Raw genomic sequence first — 20,677 nt, forward strand, 5'->3', positions numbered from 1 at the left:
CGGCCTTATGTATATATATATATATCCTAAGGTTTTTCGTATATTTACAAGACCTGTGATAGATCATGTACGGTAAGAAGAATGGCCAATTAAGGCTGAATATATGGTAAGGTTCATCAATGGAACTGAAATGAGAATTATTAGAATTATTACCAATGTATGAGATGTTCCTTCAAGAACGGGCTCTACAAGAGAAAAATGAAATGAAATCTTTGAGTTTTACGTCCCACGATTATGCCGGTTAGGCTAAAGAAGACGGTGATTATGAGAGATGAGTGAAATGGTGGAATGAAGAAAGTGAGAGGAAACGGGAGAACCCCGAGAAAACCCACGAGCACGGTGTTTGTCCACTACAAAGTTCACTTGGCGGGGGCTGGGATCGAACCGGGACCCCAAGCACCAGAGGTGAACGCTCTACCCCTGAGCCACCGCGCCCTTTGGCTCTACAAGAGAGTTCCCAAAAGTTGCCTGACTAACTGAGACGTCATAAATTGGTAATAAACATGGAAAACTGCTCATGTCGCTGGTAACAAAGTTAGAACATCCGCCTAACAAATGGGGTATCAAGGTTTTATTTCCCGTCAGTCCAATCATCAGCTTGTCTGTATATTTTCCAGTATTGATTTGTTTGTTCAAAAATATGTTGATATGAAAGGAATTTCGTAATTATCACTAACTATAAATAGCCTACGAACATAAACAAAATAGAACTCTTAGATGAACGTTCCCTAATCTTGCGTTATCTGTTCAAGGAAACTAAAGATGTTGAGACTGATGGAATTAGGACTGTAAAAGGGAATTTTTAAAAAAAAATCTAATATGGTTATTATAACACCATAAAATCTTATTAACTTGGAATCGAACTTACGAGCGCTCTCTACAATTGAGCCATCGTGGACAAGCCATATTAATTACAACTTCCCACCATTACACGAATGAATGAATGAACCTAGCGGTAGAATGTGCGCTGATTCATTGTGAGTGCTGCTCAACCCATGTATTTACTCAGATGGAATAAGGTGATTACGAACACCGAACAGCAGTGACAGTGCTACACTGAGTACGAAAACGAGCGACTGATATTTTCATCACACTTTAAAAATCGAAAATCAGTCGCATGTTTGCACACTGCACAATCCAGTGGTTCCTTCACACTAAGTCCGTTCAGTATCGCCCAAGAGAAGACCGTCAATGAAGTGCAAGGACTCTAGAAGCTGTAAAAGCAATGGTGGCGCGTATGAGGAGAAATCCCGTACGGAAACAAGTAATCATGGCCCGTGACATGAACATCAAGCACTACGTCAACATGAACGTCCAGGCTACTCAGGAATTATCTTGGTCCTTGGGCTTCTGATGGTAAACGGAACACTTTCTGACGTCTTGAGACACAAAAGAAGCATAAATGTGAACGCCTGCTATACAGTGGTATGCTAACAATAAGTACGGACAGATTTTACCATCCATTGAAGAGTTTCAATCGTCAAAATAAGATGTTTACCTCAGTCTCTGAAAGCCAGGGATAAGGTTCAGAAAATTTAGAGAAACCATCTCCCATCAGTTATGGTGTGATGGACAGTGAGCTATGCTAGTACCACACGTCTGCACCTTTGTGAAAAAGGTGTAAAAACCAGTGTTCGGGTGTACCAAAACACTGTGCTGGAGCCTACAGGGATTTCACTCCTGTTCACAAGGCGGAATCAATCCAGGAGTGCCCAGAGAACAATGTACCTGACTTAATATTCACTGATGACTGGCCCTCTAGCACTGAGTTTATTCTCCTGGATTACAAACTATGGGCAATGCTTGAGGGTATTACCTGCAAGAAGACTCACGCCACAATTGACAGTTTGAAGCGCTCTTTATTGGCTGGAGTGGCGACATTTCCTCTGGAGACTGTATGTGTTGCAACAGACGAGTGGTCCGCCAGACTCCGAGCCCGTGTGTGCTTACGGCGGCGGACATTTTGAAATATAATTGGTGCAAACTGTTGTCAGACCATGTATGCTTCACATCTTTTATGCATATTAAATTACCTTGCAGCGTATTGCTGGTTTTCACTTTTTCCTTTCTAACAGTATTTGTGACCAGTCTAGGTATTCCGAACAATATACAGAATACATCATAGGAAAAACATTTAAGGTTTATTTTCAGCGTTAAGCTACATAATAGATTGTCAACTTACCTGGTCTCCAATTCCTTGTAACAGCAGTCTCATACGTCTGTCGCAGAACAAGGAAATCCAACACATCAGCCATGTCATGGTATTTGATGGTAAAGCTTTCGCCAGTATATTTTCTTGATCCTGGATCAATAAGACCCAATTTCAAACAACAAAGTCGAGGAGGACGGATTTCATATTTAATACCTATCACCTTCACCAGTTCATGTTCCTGTATATTAGAAGCAATTCAAGGATCAAAATTCAGTGTCATATTTACTTAAAAGTAACTGCAGGGAGACGAAGACAAGTGCTCGTACGATGATATACAAAAGTGTGTTGTAACTCAATAGTACTACTGACAACCCTGCAGTCAAAAACATAGTAATCTCGAAATAACGAAAGTATTTACTTTAATTATGAATTTTAAAAGACTAAATACCACACTGAACTTCACTATCAAAGAACTAATGTAGTAATACGAAGGCGGTTTGATAAGTAATTTGGTTCACACACTAATAGATGGCACTAACGTCATCTGTATATGTAGTCATAAAAATTGTTTCTATAAATACATAAGCTGTGGTATCAAATCACTTTGACAATAATTCGTTGTTAGAGACTTAGTTAAAGAAACGCATTATGAATAACAATGAAAAATTGATAAAATTGGAATTCGTGGTGTGATTCAATTCTTTCTTCTGAAAAGGAAAACAGTGAAGGAAATATATGAAAGGATTTTACTTTCATTGGGTGGCTCATGTCCTTTCTGTAAAACGGTTTGACTTTGGATAAAGGAATTCAATCGTGCCAGAACAAGAATTGAAAATACACCATGTCCTGGGAATCCGAAATCAGCTGATACCCGAAATCCTCGATAAAGTCCATGAGTTCGTTTAACCCAACAGATGAGTAAAAGTGTGTGAGCTAGCGGAAGCCACAAGCATTTCAACTGAGTGGGTTCGCTTCATTTTGCATAATCAATTCCATATGACAAAACTTTGTCCAAGATGAATACCGCGTTTACTCACTCCAAGAGAGAGAGAGAGAGAGAGAGAGAGAGAGAGAGAGAGAGAGAGAGAGAGAGAGAGAGAGAGAGAGAGAACATGCTGCTGAGCAAAAATTGGGCCGAGCTGCGATTTGAACTGCTTCCGCATCCTGCCCATTCATCACATCTAGCTCTCTTGGACTATTGTCTATTCCTGTAGCTCAAAACTTTCCCAGCATAACGAAAACTAGAGTGAAGCTAAGGGGTCATAAAGGACGTAAACGAGTACTTTGAAAGCCTTCGAAGAAACTCACTTCCGCGAAGGAATTGCGATGCTGGAGAAGTGTTGAACTTTCAGAGGACTATGTTGAAATAATAAAGTACTTTTTTAAAGAAGAACTCAAAATGTCTTCTTTAATATCCAACCAAGTTACGTAATAAACTACCCCCGTAACTACAGAAGAGTTTAAATAAATTTTACTATCACACACAACAATTATGTTGTTCAAACTAATTTGTAAAATCCTGAAATTGTTTACCTTAAACTAATATACTGTTTTAATTGTTTACCTTAAACAGTAAGCCAGTAAGAAAAAAAAATAAAAACAGCTTTCTGCAACACCCCCTTGCTTTTTGGGCAATGACTGGTATGGTATAAGAATTTCCTTCTCACACTATTCAATGCACGCAGTAGACTGTCGACTGCTTGCTTGTCATGTTGTAGTCTTGTTAGCTGTTGAATCGATCATGTTGAAACATCGAAGGAGATCAACAAACTACAGATCAAACTGTTTTGTTTGGAGAAATTTGGAACAGTTTCTAATACAGAAATCGTACTTTTTATTATTATTTTTTACGAATGTTTCGTATAGTCAAAATTTTGAATTAATTATCTTTTCATTACTAGAAACCAATTACGTCAAACAATCAGCAGAGATTTATAGTACACATGCATATATTATGTATATTGTAAAATAGTAAAAGCTACAAATAACATACTGGGAAAGGCAGGTAACCGTAAGTACCAATTGATAAAAAGTAATGACAACGTTGCTGTAATTCGTATCTGGCTTTGAGCACAGAACACCTGTTACATTCCTTTAATGTAATCCCTTTCCATCTCTATCGTCTTCAGCCACACATATGGAAGGCGTCGTATACCGTCAGCGCGTATTCCGCAGACACACTATATGGCATGGATGATGCGTACTCTTGTATCGTAATGCTTCCCGTGAAATGGTTCCTTCATTTTGACGAACAGTAGTAATCACAAATATCAGGTGAAGATGGCAGGTGTTGTAAAATAGAGAATCTGCCCGTATATATCATCATCCTATTAACTCAATGAAGCCAAAAACCAACCGAGCATCGACACGTCTAAGTGACTACTATCGTTTTCGCTATGAATGTTGGCTCAAAACATTGCGATCTTATTGGAAGAGCGAGCAGACTGGGGGAGACGAAAATGTGACGTATGGCTTCGTCATTTTGTTGTATAAGCAGATCTTCTATTTTATAATATCCGTGTGTAACACCGTGCATGGTCATGAAGGATGATGGGAGTCCGTTTCAGAACGTGTCATCGTTTTCTCCAGAGTGGAGGACGAAGCTGTTGTCGCAAGAAGTTGTAACTCGCACGCGTCTGCCTTTAAGGTACAGCATGATGCATTAGCATCATGATTCCATAGATTTCATAAGTCATAATGACTATCGCTTTCATACCAACACCGTGTGCACGGCCCACGTTCTTTGAGTGAGGGAACCAGGACGTTTCCACTCATGGAACTGACGCTTTAACCGTGGTTCATACGACCTAACCCAGGTTTCATCCATAGTGACAATCCTTCCAAGGAAGTCTTCAGCCTCCCTCGGGTGTCGATCCAGGCCCAGTGCACAGCAATGCCGTTGTTGTATCTCAAGTGATTTGATGCGATATCTAATGTGCTGCAACTTCACGGAACCCAAGAATATCGTGCAGAATGTATAGCACTGTCTTGTGGCACGCCTACCAGGGTTTGAAAAAACCCGGGTATTTTTGAAAAAACCCAACCCATCTGGGCCCATGTGGGTTTTTTCGGGTATTTTCGGGTTTTATTGGGTTTTTTCGGGTTTAATTGGGTTTTTTCGAAATATTTCAATCTCTTTGGGGTAAAAATGTTAAAATATGATTTACATTTTATGAGTATCATTGTCACAACTTGCAACAACTTTCTATTCATTGCTGTTTTGAATTGCCGCCATTTTGAAATTTTATATTGGATCTCCGAAAAAATCTATACAGCAACTTTAGAAGGTCTTGAGCTTCTACCCTCAAAATATCAACCTAAAAAGTCTGAAAATTGCACCCTGTAGCATGGATACCCGCTATTTTGAAAAATGGCCGCCATTTTGAAATTTTATGCCGCCAAAATATATACAGCTAATTTAGTCTCTCGTGCTGCTTCTTTGAAAATTTCAACTCGAAAGACCTAAAATTGCACTTTGTAGCGTGGATATCAGCAGCGGCGCAAATTTGTCTTCAACATTGGGGGGACGGGTAAGACGGTATATATATATATATATATATATATATATATATATATATATATATATATATGCGATGTACAAAATATTTATGAAGGAGAAAAACCCATGTCGGTCCCGGCGTCCTCCACAGGGGACATAAAATATGACGACATTATTATTGCTTTATAACTTTAAAATCCGACTGGCAACATTGAAAACTGTTTACAAGGGATGATCCAAATATGATCATCCCCTGTAAACAGTTTTCAATGTTGCCAGTCTGATTTTAAAGTTGTAAAGTAATAATAATATCGTAATATTTTATGTCCCCTGTGTGGGACTCAGGGACAACATGGGTAGGGGAGCAGAGTTGTCTTCAACATTGGGAGGCGATCACATTTGAGGTTTATTCTGGGAGGTATCAATTTCATCTCACTTTCCTTTGTGACAGTTGGACACAAATCATCACATTTCTTCCTAAAACACACATTTCCAATCGGATTATTGAGGGGGACAGTTCCAAGATTGTAAGAGATATGTCCCCATTATCCCCCCGGGATTTTCGCCAGTGGATAACAGCTATTTAAAAAAAAAAAAAGCGCGCCATTTTGTAATTTTACGTTGGTATGCTGCCAAAATCTAAACAGATAATTTATAGTGTCTCTGGTTTGTATCCTGAAAATTTAAAAGACCGAAAGTTGAACTGTGTGGTAAAGGCAGACAAACGAACAAATGTAGATCGAGTCAGTATTCGCCAAATATGAATACCAAATAGCTATATTAATTTAAAACGGACATAATTCCTCAAAAAGTCTTAAATATTTTTCAACGTAAAATAAATGGTCTTATTGTTGAAGTTCACTTTCGATGCTTTGTGCATTCAATTACGGGAATTACCCGAGCACTTGTTGCAAGACCTTCTTTTCCGAAAATTAATTTAAAACAATTAACAAAGATAGACCTATAATTCATATTTTATAAAGTAAATGTTTCAAAATGTCTAAAATGAAATGAAATATCCTCCAGCGTAAAATAAATAGTTTTATTGTTGAAGTATTCATTTTCGATGCTTTGTGGGTTCAATTGCGGGAATTTCGCGAATACTTTTTCCACGACGGGTTTTCCCTCAAAATGCAGCTTGCTTTACTGTACATCGAAACTTCCATTAATACTGAAGTTTGAATGCAGCACTTAAAATAGTAAGCGTTACGTAGTCTTCGGAGCTGCGAGCATTAAGCTTCTTAATTTTGACAAGAATTTTTACGTTATTGCTAGTGTTGATTCTACAGAATGCTTATTTGAAGGCTAGCAACAAATGACTGAACTTAACTGTTGTTGTTGGAAAACAAAATTTTACTGAATACTTTTGTTACCATCAAAGGTAAGAAACAATACTAATAGTTTTACTAATGTATTTACATATTTACTGTTAGTACCGGCACCTATGACCTTAAACCCGTCAACGCATGAGGGATAAGTCCCTCGGCGGTGCCGAGTCAGGAAACATAGCTACTATTCATGGAAAGTATTTTTTAAAATATACAATCGCTTACTTTACTTCAAATAGGCTATAAGCATAATCCACACATTAATTTGTTCTACAATTATCTCAAGCTAAGGTGAGGGTTTTATTTATTTATTTATTCATTCATTCAGTGCATTTAGAGCTTTATAAAGGTCTTATGTTGAATATTGTTGTCTATCTTAACATGAAAGCATATAATTCGCCCAAAGAAAGTTTAAAACCTGATAAAAATAACTTTTAATGTGATCACCTTAGTTGTACCAATAATACATTAACAAAAAAGTCAAAAACCCAGGTGGGTTTTAAGATGGGTTTTTTCAGGTGGGTCCAACCCGAAAAAACCCGGTGGGTTTTTTCGGGCTGGGCCCACTTGGGCAAACCCTGACGCCTACCTCCGCGGTTAACATACTCGCGGTCCAATGGTGATCTGGATGTAGCAGGGAGGCAAGGAGTTGAATCATGCTGTTGTCCATTGGGGGTCATCCCGAACGGGTCGATATTGAAAGGCTGTCTTTATCAAATACTTTCACCCATCGCACCGCTGTGCGATATGGCAACATTGCACACTTCAAGTGATCCGTAGTACAGTTTTTCGTCCGGCTACTCCGTTCCGTAGTGGTCTTTGAGCATTAAGGATGATACAAGACCAGGAAGGCCGATATCATGAACGATGAAAGGGGTGTGCAACTTGTGGCAGATGCACTTGAACAAGTTTGGCATGTGACAATTGTTACCTCATGCTCCCTACAGTACGGATATGAGCCCACGACCTGTTCCCAAAGTTGAAACAACGTATACGTGGACGTCGGTTTCCATGTCTGGATGAGCTTTTTTGCAGCCGTTACCCGATCCATTCGACAGCTTCACACAAATGGCTTCCTTGATGGAATACAGAAGCTAACCGGACGTTGGGATTCCGTCATTGGCAAGCAGAGAGATTACATCGAAGGCCTGTAAAGAGATTCTCTCCAAACAATAAACGTGTAAGTCACAAAAAAATCAGTATGCATTATTTATGAAATGACCCTCGTAAAAGAAATCAAATATAAAGCACCAGATTGTGTCAAATTCCGTACTTACCCGAATATGCTTTCGTGCCCAGGGTTCACTCCTGGGACCCAATTCATATACTTGTTTATTTCTCACAGCATTGAAATATAACTGATGACCCTGTCTAAAATAAACCACTTCGTCTCCCATCTGCGGGTAATAGGGAGCTTTCCGAGGGATAACTTCAGAAAGCCATTCTGAAGGGCGGTACAATTCGGGGACCTCTGTCAGAACAACACCTTTGGTGATTTTACTCGGCGTCTGAGTAGTCTGAAAAATTAAACAATTTTCAGTAAAAAATACCTCACACCCACTCCATTAATATCTAGCCACGCAAAATTATTTTTATTAAAGGAGAATAGTTACAAAATATTACATATAGTAACGGGAAGACAAAGAACAAAATCTAACTGAGTTAATATAGCGTCTTACATAGTACTTACAAGTTAGAAAAAATAACTAAGATATTATAATCCAAAATATAATTTGACTGACGGAATAGTCCTGGCATAATTTTAATAATTATTAGTAATATCGCAACATCATTTTTCGTTGAGAAATATTTTACTTTAAACACTATTTCAAACAATTTATACAATTATGAAAACGTTGAAGAGCAAAACGAATGTAACTAGCTTTACCTGATAATTATCTTCAATTCACAGTATACAAATTACTGATTTTTCAGATTTTCGCCAAGGTGTATGCTTATCACCAGAAGTACGTATACATTACTTGTTAACTTGGGCTCATTTTCATGCAACCTGCATTTTCCCATAATACATACATTTATTTGTTAATCTGCAAATTGGCTAGCAGCTTATCTTGAAACTTAGCAGAATTGGAGTAACGTTATGCCTATGCTCTTATGTTCAAATCCATCTCAGTATATTCAACTCAAGTGCTGAACCTTCAACTACCAAGTGATATTTCTATTTTTTGTAAACCTTTCAGAATATTTACTATTGTCGTGCTTGTAAAGGCAGTAAACTCAGGGAGACTTCGGGTTCAAAAATACAGCAGTTTAAGGTACTATTTAATGCTTTTAATGTATATTTTCGGCCAACAGGATTGGCTACATTGACATCATTAAGTAGTCCAATCCAGACGGATATACACAAGTCATGAATGCTCTTGCTTACTTCAAGTACTTCCTTCTATGAAACATTTACAAGAGATTACTAACAAAGACGACAGACTAAGCTGAAGTGTAAAGAAGAACGCAAATTCCATTATATCTCACTCCATAGCTTGATAGTCAACCTTCATTCGCAGGGATATTTGTAAAGGCACAACTGAGATTAGAGGTCTGTACGGGCCAGAATTTTTAGTCCAGGTACGGCCCGTGAGTTGATAATGAGAAGTCCGACCCGAGTCCGAGATATATTTTAGCCTTTAGGCCCGAGCCCGACCCGAGCCTGTGTGATAATCAAATGAACCCGAAATAAGCCCGAATTACAGAAACTTAATAATTAACGCAAAATTGTATTTTCATTTACAGCAATTAGAGGATTAATGTTGCAGTTATGTTTAGAAGTTTTCCAGAAAGAACGGTCCCATAAATATCGTTGGACAGTATAGTTACAAAGCTTGACGCAAAAAGGTCCGAGAAATATGGTTGTATATTTAAAAATTTACAGTCCCAACCCGGCCCGAGCCCGAAGTGATCTATGCTTTGTAGACCCGAGTCCGGCCTGCGCGACTCAGCCCGAGCCCGTGCAGACTTCTGAGTTCTGGAATTGAATATTTTCTCTTTTAGTTTCCAAACACACTTATTTTTCATTAAATTGGTCACTTTTCGGTGGAATCGAAGATGATCAAAATAAACAGGTTTCACTGTAATTCCTGAACGCTAAATAAAGCTAAAAGAAACTACAAACTTTTATCTTTGAAAAATCACTAGTTTAGTTGAATTCAAGGCGGTTTTTCAGTTGATAACTGTTAGAATAAAAAAAAAAAAGTTGATTATTGATAGTAGAGCGGCATTCCCCGTAAAACAAACACCAAAACACCGCATTTAATGAAACAAGCAAATCCTTTCTTCTCCATTTGTATGGTTCAGGTTTATTAGGATGTTCCACGGCCCATTGCAGCCGACCAGATTAGAAAAAGTTGGTTATGATCAATCCCAAGGCAGACTGACGCTTAGATGCTTGCTGCTCCTCCTTTTAAGGCCGATCTTCGGGTCCCTCATTAAATCTTCGGCCCTGGCGCTAGTGCAGATGGCGTTTTTCTTCGGTGACACGAAGTGAAGTGTAGTCTGCTTTTATTGACATAGCACGTGACTGGTAGGTATCACATGGCTGAGTACGTTATAATATATTCTGTAAACATTTAAAAGAAAAACTTATCAGAACGATGCTTTTATAATTCATCAAAAATATGTCTTACCTCTATTTTCTTCCTGGGTTTAGGTTGAGGTTTCTTCTTTTCCTTCTTAAGCTGAGTTTCTTTGTCGGCAGTAGCCTCCTCCTCTTCATCGTCGTCGTCATCGTCGTTGGCTTCGTTGACAGGAGTTGGGACTCGCCTCACTGGTCGTCGCCTGCTACGCTTCGGAGGCTCCAAATTCACTCCCGCATCGGCTATCCAATCAGAATATTCAGAACTTTCACTATCACTACTCGAACTAGGTTCATCCACGTTCTCTGCACTTGATTCATTACTACTGGAGTCCGAAGTCACCGTGAGATCAAGATTATCAGGGTTCTGTGAAAGAAAAATTATTTATTCTGAGTACACGGAAACTATGTTCAATAATTTATTAACGGCAGGGATGCAAACAATCGGGGCGGGCGACTATTTAATATACCGAAGGTAAGTAAAAAATTTCTATTGTGGGATTTGGGCTAGTAGCTTTTTTTCTTGGGCTAGTAAAATTTTGTTGCTTATTTGCATCCCTGTATTAACGATAACCTTTTCATTAAGGCAGTAGCAGGACGATAGTATATAGTATGGTTAATGAAATGCAACCTATAATTATAACATTCTTCAAAGATAATAAACAAAATAAAGATAATAAAGATAATAAACAAAATAACGTGCTTCAAGTAACTTCTAATGTGTAACTTTTGTTTGAGTAAAAGCAATTCTTATTGCATTCAAAAGAACGTCGCTCATGGCCAATTTGAAGCAGTTCATAGTTTTGATTCTATTGAAATAGGTTACTTACTTATCACTGTATTGCGAGCGGTGATAATAATTAGAAATAATGTAAGTAAAAAGCTAATAGTCTCCGCAAGAAACAAACCACATCATTACGAAGTACTTTCGAAGAACATAAGTCTTCATCTTCAGCCTAGGCACAGTTCAAAACGTTTCTAGTGTCAAGATGATTTTTGCTTCACAAATTTAAAATTCTTTTTAACCAATTTTACCTATCCATATTGTTTTTCCTGTGGTTTAAATCCTTTTCGAAGTGTGCCTAGGCTGAAGGTGAAGACGACGTTCTTCGAAAGCACTTTCTAGTGTTGTGGTTTGTTTCTTGCGGTGACTATTAGCCTTTTACTTACATTATTTCTACGTTACTTATGTATGTATTGAATATGAAATATACAGGACAAGCCAAAATGATTGACCCGATTTCAGAAATGTATTATGTGAAATCTAATAAACATATGCTATTGTGAGGTTAACTTTCGACAATCGCTAAGAGCCAGCAGCAAACATGAAATCATTGTTTATATTGACTGCAACATGCTACAAAATGTTTGGCAGGAAATAGACTATCAGTTTGATATGTGCCGTGTTATGCGAACTGCTCGCATAGAACTTGATAAGTTTGAAGGAACCTTTGAAATGAAAATGAAATGAAATCTTTGAGTTTTATGTCCCACGGTTATGCCGGTTAGGCTAAAGAAGACTGTGATGATGAGTAATGAATGAAATGGTGGAATGAAGAAAGTGGGATGAAACGGGAGAACCCCGAGGAAACCCACGCACACGGTGTTTGTCCACCATAAAGTTTACTTGGCGGAGGCTGGGATTGAACCCGGGACCCCAAGCACCAGAGGTGAACGCTCTACCACTGAACCACCGCGGCCCCGTGAAGGAACCTTTGAGTTTCTTAGCACGTCTCACAATAACATATTGTAATGTACAATCCGGAGCAAAAAAACTGCAACATTAGCATAAGTTTATTGTGAAACTACGCCTAACAGCCCAGGGAATCAACATAACGTCTAAATGGTACGAATCACGCAGGAGAAACCTTGGCGTCCTCCCCATCACACTTATTTTGGAGCAAACGGCTTCGTTGTTTTACAATAATCTTACATGCTCCTGTTGTAAGTTTTCTGCTGCGGACTGTACCAGGTGCTTGTGTTTATAAACACGTAACATGTGATTGTGTTTACAAACATTCTACACGTGCTCCTACTTATAAACAGCCACGTGCACTTTTACGTTGGATTACTACTACAAATAGCAGGCGACTGAGACATCAGCGACACCTACAATCACATGACGACGAGGGACCCGCCTCAGCAGCGCCACCGACTCCCGGAGCGCTTATATAACGGACAGGATTTTATGAAGTCACCTCAGTCGGCGATTGGTTACCCCTCCTTTAGCTTGCCCAGAGCTCTAGAAGATCCCCAATCCAAATTCTCTAATTTCCTTCAGAACTGTAGGATTTTCTTTTCCTCCCGCTTAGCTTGCTTCGGAGCTCTGCAGGGATTTCTAACCACAGTCACTTAACTTGCTTCGGTGTTCTGTGGCTTTTCAAACCTTCTCTCTCTTTACTTCAGAGCATTGGGGATTCCTAATCCACTCCACTTAGCTTGCTATGGAGCTCTCTGAAGATCTTGCACCTGGCTGCTCACGCCTTGGGTCACCTTTCTCTACCTTCTATTAAAAAAATCACGTTATTGTACTATTCTTGTAGAATACTGTTTATAGTGGATTTTTATAATAAAACCGGTAGTGACAAAAGATTCCAAACAAATAATTTTACTTCACCAAATTTATTAAATGTCGCAGAATGAATTTCTGATATCGGATCCTGTATACACTGCTAAGTAGCAGATCGTATTTATCCGTGTTTGATTTCTCCTAACTGTGACGCATTTACTACTTTAAACTTACCTCAAATTCACTATCCAAATTCCCAATCTGTGCAGCTCTCGTACTGTAGCCATGAGGTTGTTGGGAGCGTAGCGTCCTGTGCCTTCGCCCTGATCGAACTTGGCTGGCCGTTTCTATTAAGGCAGGAGCTTCAAGAGGTCGCTTTTTCTCTCTTTCGTAGATCTCCATCTCCAGATTTCCCAAAGCTATCCTATCAGGAGATTAACCAGACGAAACGGAACCTTAATTTCTTACAACATTTATAAAAACTTAATTTTCATTAATCAGTCAACTTACATAGATTCTTCAAAATAAATTTTTGGAAGTGCTACCGGAACTTATATATATTCTGTACTGAAGTGCAACGCCCAAATAACATTGTACATTTTACCCTTGTTAAAATACACAATGTTTATAACTACAAACTTATGACTTAATTATAATGATAGTATCACTGAATATTTATATATCACATCACCATTACCAACTTGCCAATTACTGGAGTGAGTAAAAGCTTCACGCTATATATACCGGGTGCGTCATTTATAATGTCAAACCTTGATTACGGAGAAACCAAAAGAGAGAGAGAGATGCGAAACTTTGCACGAAGCAACTATACAAAGGGGCACATTGGTAGACGTATTTTTTGACATCACCAGATGAACAGTGTTGCCAACCCAATATAAAGTTATGATTTTTTAAATGGAAGGACCTAAATTGTATTTCATAATTTAATTCAACACTAAAAAGGAAGACGAAAGATATGCCACCCGCAGGTCAGTGTTGCAAACTTCTCGAGAAATAACGTTAAATATGTGTCACATTTAAACGCCTTTTGCACACACAGGGAGGGAGGTACACACTAGTTTTGCACAATAATTTAAATATTGGCCAGAACGGTTTAAATTGACACCAAGTTTAGATGGGTCTGTTAAACAGTGTTGACATAACAGAAAAGACAAAAGTCGAGTTTGGATATGGTGCAATAACTCGAAAAAGGCCATAAGTACATTACGGTTTAAAATTTATAGGACAATTTGTTGTGTCATAAGAAGCATTCTCACGTTTATTTGAAGTCGATAAGTCAAGTACTTACCGAGATATTCGGAATTTTGTAAAAGCTGAGAATTTTGCGCTGTAGAAGTTGGTAACGCTGTCTCAAATTCCCACTTTTTCCCTCAACGTTGAGGAATTCGTAAAGAAGTGGTTGAAATAAAATATAAACATTAATAAACACACATACGATGAAAAACTTTTTTCAGTACTTGAAATGACTGATTAAGCGTAATTTACTGGATATGAAAAAAACGTAAGGAAGTAATAGGACTTCATATGACAAGATAATACAAAGACGTAGAAGACATGTAGGTACCTAGTAGCTACTTTCGCACGATGAAAATATTTATCCTCTTATAAGTTTGGGACACCAATTAATTAATCTTAAATCCTTATTACAAAAGCCAGACGCTTCAGTCTGTTAGCCACGCTCCTAATAACTCAGACAGGTTAATAGTTCTCACCAGTTGTGCTGCATCCTACCTGACGCCAAGAGATGTCGCTAGCATGTAGGCAATTTGCGAACAATTAGTTAAAAAAAATCAATAACCAAATTCTGAGTTCACATATAATTTCCGCAAGATTACATGGTGGTAGCGTCACAATTTTCACAGGATTACAATACGAACAGAAGATACTGTGAATATGGGCACTTTCACCTAACCTTAGTCATTTTTTAAATTGTACCAGAGTAAAGATCGACAGGTGACGGCAACTTTTTTTTTTTTCATTTTGCTTTGCAGCTCATGTTGGTTGGTTACCATGTGGTAATTCTCCACTATGGCGTAGCGAGACATCAGATTTTGTTTATAGTGTTTACTGTAGCTTAATTCAACTTACGACATCTAATGACTTCATGAAATTGCACACTCCTACTCTACAGTTAACGATTTATATTCGGACGGAGCTTCACTTACCGTTTTTCGTGTAATGAGTGCAGGACTTCGGGATGGAAACAATGTACAAGGACTCTTTTACCCCAGCTGATGCTGTTATCCCTTTGCCAATTGCCACTGGACTGTCTCACACCTTCCACATCACCGCTTCTTCGCATCCCCACACGCGGTAAATCACCGCGAGTTCTCATTCCTACAAGAAAGTTTAACTAGTAAAATGCTATTTTAATGGTAACGTAGGCAACTGTCTGGGTGAAATGGAAAATCAACGAGGTTTTAGGGAAGTCGGGGATAATATTTGAAGACGATTAAAACTAGGAAAAGAAACTGTTTGGGAAGGAGGTGGAAGGTGTAGTGACAAGAAAATAATACTATACTTTATGAATATTAATATTCATAAAGTATTAATTAACAAGTATCAACAATATATTCAAGTATATTGTAAGGTTCCGCATGTCTACACGTCATGCAATAACCACGTGTAAACTACATGTGTTAATAATAAATAAAAACAAACAAGACGATGGTCCCGAAGAGGAGTCGCCCACCATCGCCAACAGTCGGAAGAACGAGGATCACCGAAGAAAGCTGACACTACAGGATAAAAGGGAGCTGCACGCCTCGACCATCATCAATCTCCACAGGTTGATCAAACCACCTAACCCTAAGGCGCCCGGCCATTGGGTTACCCTACCCTCTCACGACGCTCGGTCAATTGAGACACACCTAATCCTAAAACCCTAAGACGCACGGTCATTGGGTTCCTTCTCTCTCTCATGACGCCCGGTCACCGAGGGAGACACCTAATCATACAAAACTTAACCCCTCTCACGACGCCTGGTTAAAGAGAGTTACCTTACCTCAAAGCCCACGACGCTTGGTCATCGGGTTCCTACCACACTCTAACCTAAAGTATTTAAAAGAAACTATTATTGTACATACTTCTGTATTAGAGGAACTTTTTATAATAAAAAAGGTGATAGGAAAAGTCCAAATTCCGAGTACTATATTTGCTCTATCCAAGAAATTTTACAATAATGAATTAGATAATCATTATTTTTGAGTCTTATTGATTTGTTATGGGTTTGCCATGTAGCCACGATCGTAAAAATTAAACTTTTTAGAAGGAAATTAGTTTGTATTACTATATAAAAAAGTAAAACATTCATCAATGCCTAGACCATACTACTACAGCTAGAAACGTGAAATGTACACTGAATATTCCTTTTGTCGCGAGGGGTTCCAATCGTTTGCCAAGAATAGAATATCTCACGGATCTCTGAGGTTAGGAAAATGAGACTTCTCATTCAAAATAACTCCAAAGCTGTTAGTTTCCGAAAAGTTTCCTTTAAAGGGAGGTATTTTTACAATATTCAAGTTTCCGATTTCATGTTTATTATCCTTATTCTTCCGTTTGAAGAACTTGTACTTATGCCAATGTAAGGTATACAAAATTTGCCTAAGCGGATATGGAATGAATTGATGATGAATTTTTAAAACGGCTTTCTGAAGGCTGGAATCGAGCGTATTTCGTTGTTTCCATCTGATACCTTTACCGTGGGAACGTTCATAACACCTTACCCTGCCTTACTGCAAGGGAATTATGCCCGTGTCGTTCATTCCGTTGCGTAGAAGGCCCTTGTTCTGCTACGAACTGGCTGGGTGCATTGGCGTTCTGCATCCTCTCCCTTTGTTGAAGGGCTAACTGAGCAATCATTTCGTCTATATTTGAACGGGGCTGCGCTCCATCCTCATTCGCTGGGATGCCTTCGATCACTTCTTGTTCTCCTACAATCACAAAACACAATACTCATATCTTTACATTTCATCAGTCAACCACAATGACAACACAACACGCCGTGTACCATCTTTATGCAAGCAATATAAGGCGGCTATATACGCAACTTGTACAAAATTTCTCGTACTTTCTTCTCATACTGGACCACTTAAAAATTTCCACTAAATTTTTACATAAAAACCTACCATATACGGGAATTAACTCTCAGTATTCCAACTTGTAATTAGAAATAAGGGAATTAAAGCTTTCTGAAGCGAGCCGAAAAAGAAAAACACTCGCTACTCAAAAAATCATGTATTACCAATCCAACACTGATATGTTGTATAATCCCACCTATTCTGTTTTCTTCCATTTCTTCTTCCAGACACCCGAACTGAAATAATTGTTTATCACCGTATATATATATACATGTAATATATATCATATATTTTTTCTTCGTAGTTCAGGTATCTCCAACAAATAGAATAGGTGGCGTTATACAACGTAACAGTGTTGGATTGGTAATATATGTTTAAATATGTACACACCAACATTAATTTTCATGATTTATACCTATTGAAGTCAAAAGGAGATGGGCAAAGATCGGCCTTTTTCCGCCTGTGATGCATCACAAGAAGTAAAAATGTTCTCAGCAGCCAGTATATCGCATGAAGTTCTAGGATTAAACGATACATCTGTAACATGCGTATGAAAAATATTGTAGCAAGTCCCATCAAGAACCCCAGAAACAAAGCATGGTTGTTGAAAATCTGACAATTTAGACTTTTTTTCCGAAATTGTAACAATTTTATACCTCATATTTCTTGTTTTCATGAACACTAAAGTTAATAAGCTTATCAACAAGCATTTGTGTAGTGGTTCAGGAAGCGTCATATACTAAAATTGTTGCTGCAAGTTCGAAAAACGAAAAAAAAAAATCTAAACTGGCAGATTATTAACAACCATGCTTTGTTTCTGGAGTTCTTTATGAAACTTGCTACATATCTTTCATATGCCTCTTACATAGATGTAACGTTTAATGCTTGAAGTTTATTTTCAAATGAGATACTGGCTTTTATAAACTTACTTCTCATGACTATTATAGAGATCGGGAAAAAGGCCGATCTTTACCCATCACCGTTCACAACGGAAATTACGTGTTTTGAAGAGTTCGGTGTGGAAAAACTTCTAGTGGCGATGCTGCCAGCAAGATAAATTCACAGGAATTCGCTGAAAGGGAGACTATATATTCTATATATTTAGGAAAGCTTGCCACATTTTTCACTATATATTTAGGAAAGCTTGCCAACAACATTAACAGTAATTGGCTTTAAAAAATCTACTGCAAAAATAAAAGGTTCCAAAATATGTAAAGCGCAAAAGAAACTAAGAATACAAAAGTTTCGTTTTTCGAATGATCCTGTTTTCTTATAAATTTTCCTGGAAACAAATTCAACTATATTTATATACAAAATTAGGCTCTACAAGAAGAATGACTGGAGCTGAAGAAGGAGCTATCATCATCCACAAGGAAATATAATCTCGGGATACAGAAGTAGACTTAATTTCTATTTGTATCCTATAGCACAGTAAATACTCTGAGAATTTATGTTTCATATTACAAGACGGTACGTTATGCATGGTTAATATCAAATTGTTCGAAGTGAGTGAGTTGCTACTAAAGATAATAATTAGGAAAACTAATCTATACCTTATACAGGGTGGCTAGAAGATCCCTTTACACCCGAAATTAAATGCGTAGAACAATATAAGATGTTAAGACATTTATGATTTTGAGCCTCCCATCTTGATCACTGATATAGCAACACTGCTCCTAACTTGAATTGCCACATGACTCTCTGCGGAGAGAGGAGAATAGTCTGCGTTGGCCAGTTCATTGTCTCGCCTTTTCGTGTTTGCTGAATAACAATGGCAGATACCAGTGACTACTTTAGAGGAGTGCTTAGTGGCAAGTGTGTGCATTCATGAACGCAAGCGAAACCACGAAAATATGTCGCGAATGATGATAGGTTTCGTGGACGGTTCGGTAAAGAGTTACCAAGTCGTCAGACTGATAACGTAGGAAAAAGTTTTTCGCCTGGGAAGTGTTTTGGACGCCTCCTAGCTCTGGTTGTTCATCAACAAAAAGCATGCGCAGAAATTAGTGCGACAGTGACCCGTTTACCCTGGAAGTCTACCAGAAAGCATTCTGCGGAACTTGGAATTGCAAGCAGCACAATGCAGCTCCACATGAAAATGAACTTAGGCTTCCACGAATTCCGCCCAATGGCTATCAATGAACTAACCAACGATGACTTAAACCGCCGGCAGGAAGCATGAAGGATCTTGTTGGAAGCCTTCCCTATTCCTTCTCGGAAGTGCGTTCTTTTCTCTGATGAATGTGCTATTTATCGAAATTCGCGGAACAGAAACTTCTTCATACGGATAAAAGAAAACCTTCCAGCTTTTGACGCCGCAGTTGCTAAACCGGATGAATAGGAAATGGAGACCTATCAAGCTGTGCAGGGATAATAGAGGTGCACATACGGACGTTTTGGACAAATAACTGCAAATATTATTAAGTGCAAGCGTAAAGGAAGTTTCTGTCCACCCTGCACATGAAGTTTGTGTTTAGCTATTGGTAGGTTCTAAACATCCCCTATAGAATGGCTATCAATGTAATCCTAACACAAGCTGTTTATTAGTTGGATTATCTACACATATTGATTGTCTAAGTATAGAAGTGAGTACCTATTTTTCCTGCACAATACATGGAAATTGTGACAAGCTTTCAGTAAACTTTGATACTACAACATTTAACTTCAACAACGACCTTTAACACATAAACTTACAAATGGTACCGTATATAATTCAAAATAAACTTACCACTAGCTCCTACAACGATATTTGGTATAAGCTGCTCCTCTTGGCAATTTTCCCTCCCAGGAACCAACCGTTGTAGATGCGGTGGGTAAGGATTGCCGTCAATATCTACCAGAAATGGAGGAGGCATCAAGTGAGGAGCAGTTTGTGTTTGTTCATCCAACACATAATGATTAGCATCTCGAATTAACGGCCGATAATCAGTGTGAAAAAACAGCTCGGATGGAAGCTGAAAAAATGAAATTAATATTCCATTATCCGATAATTAGGCATATTTGCTAATATTTTGCGTCAAAATTTAACTAAATACTAAAAATAACATTTGGCTCATTTTTAATCAAACATGCTCATAAATATAACAATCTATATCACATTGTTAATAAGTATTCTTTTATGAGTGTAACGGAAGAAGTATTGAACTAAAGTTCCCTCAGTATAACTACCCACTTCTCTTCACAGAACTTGTATAAAATTACGGCTGAGAGCTCCCTCGTGGCAACTGCATACAGTTAGCATACGCACATTTGGCGCAGAAGACCTGGGTTCGATTCTCGGTGGAGCTCCTACTATTTGGATTCTACATTAATCTATTAAGTCTACGTTTCATACAGCCTCAGTGCTGAAATTCTCCAATCCAAACAACCAAAATGAAGGTTGGTTATTTTAGCAGAAATATTGAAGACATTACATGGACTTACATACCGAGAATACACTCAGGTAAGACTGATAAGTAACACACAAAATTAACAAATAATGAAACAAATTCTGTTGTTGAGGT

The 20,677-nt window shown here is 38.3% G+C and overlaps 1 protein-coding gene across 4 annotated transcripts in view; it reads right to left on the minus strand.

Annotated features, from left to right (window-relative positions):
• BRWD3 (bromodomain and WD repeat-containing protein) overlaps window positions 1–20,677 on the minus strand; it is a 113,386-nt gene that overhangs the window by 53,739 nt on the left and 38,970 nt on the right. For 3 of the 4 annotated variants that reach the window (XM_081731938.1, XM_081731929.1, XM_081731947.1), the window contains exons 14-20: window positions 19,903–20,128; window positions 16,821–17,027; window positions 15,261–15,432; window positions 13,309–13,498; window positions 10,618–10,932; window positions 8,257–8,496; window positions 2,183–2,390 (exon numbers count right to left, since the gene is read on the minus strand). In XM_081731938.1, the coding sequence (XP_081588064.1) occupies window positions 2,183–2,390; window positions 8,257–8,496; window positions 10,618–10,932; window positions 13,309–13,498; window positions 15,261–15,432; window positions 16,821–17,027; window positions 19,903–20,128 (1,558 nt within the window). The remainder of the gene's footprint in view (window positions 1–2,182; window positions 2,391–8,256; window positions 8,497–10,617; window positions 10,933–13,308; window positions 13,499–15,260; window positions 15,433–16,820; window positions 17,028–19,902; window positions 20,129–20,677) is intronic. The other variant, XM_081731956.1, reaches the window with a different exon arrangement.

This window comes from Thermobia domestica, chromosome 1 (assembly GCF_964235325.1).
Source record: "Thermobia domestica chromosome 1, izTheDome1.hap1.1, whole genome shotgun sequence".
NCBI classification, from domain to species: Eukaryota; Metazoa; Arthropoda; class Insecta; order Zygentoma; family Lepismatidae; genus Thermobia; species Thermobia domestica.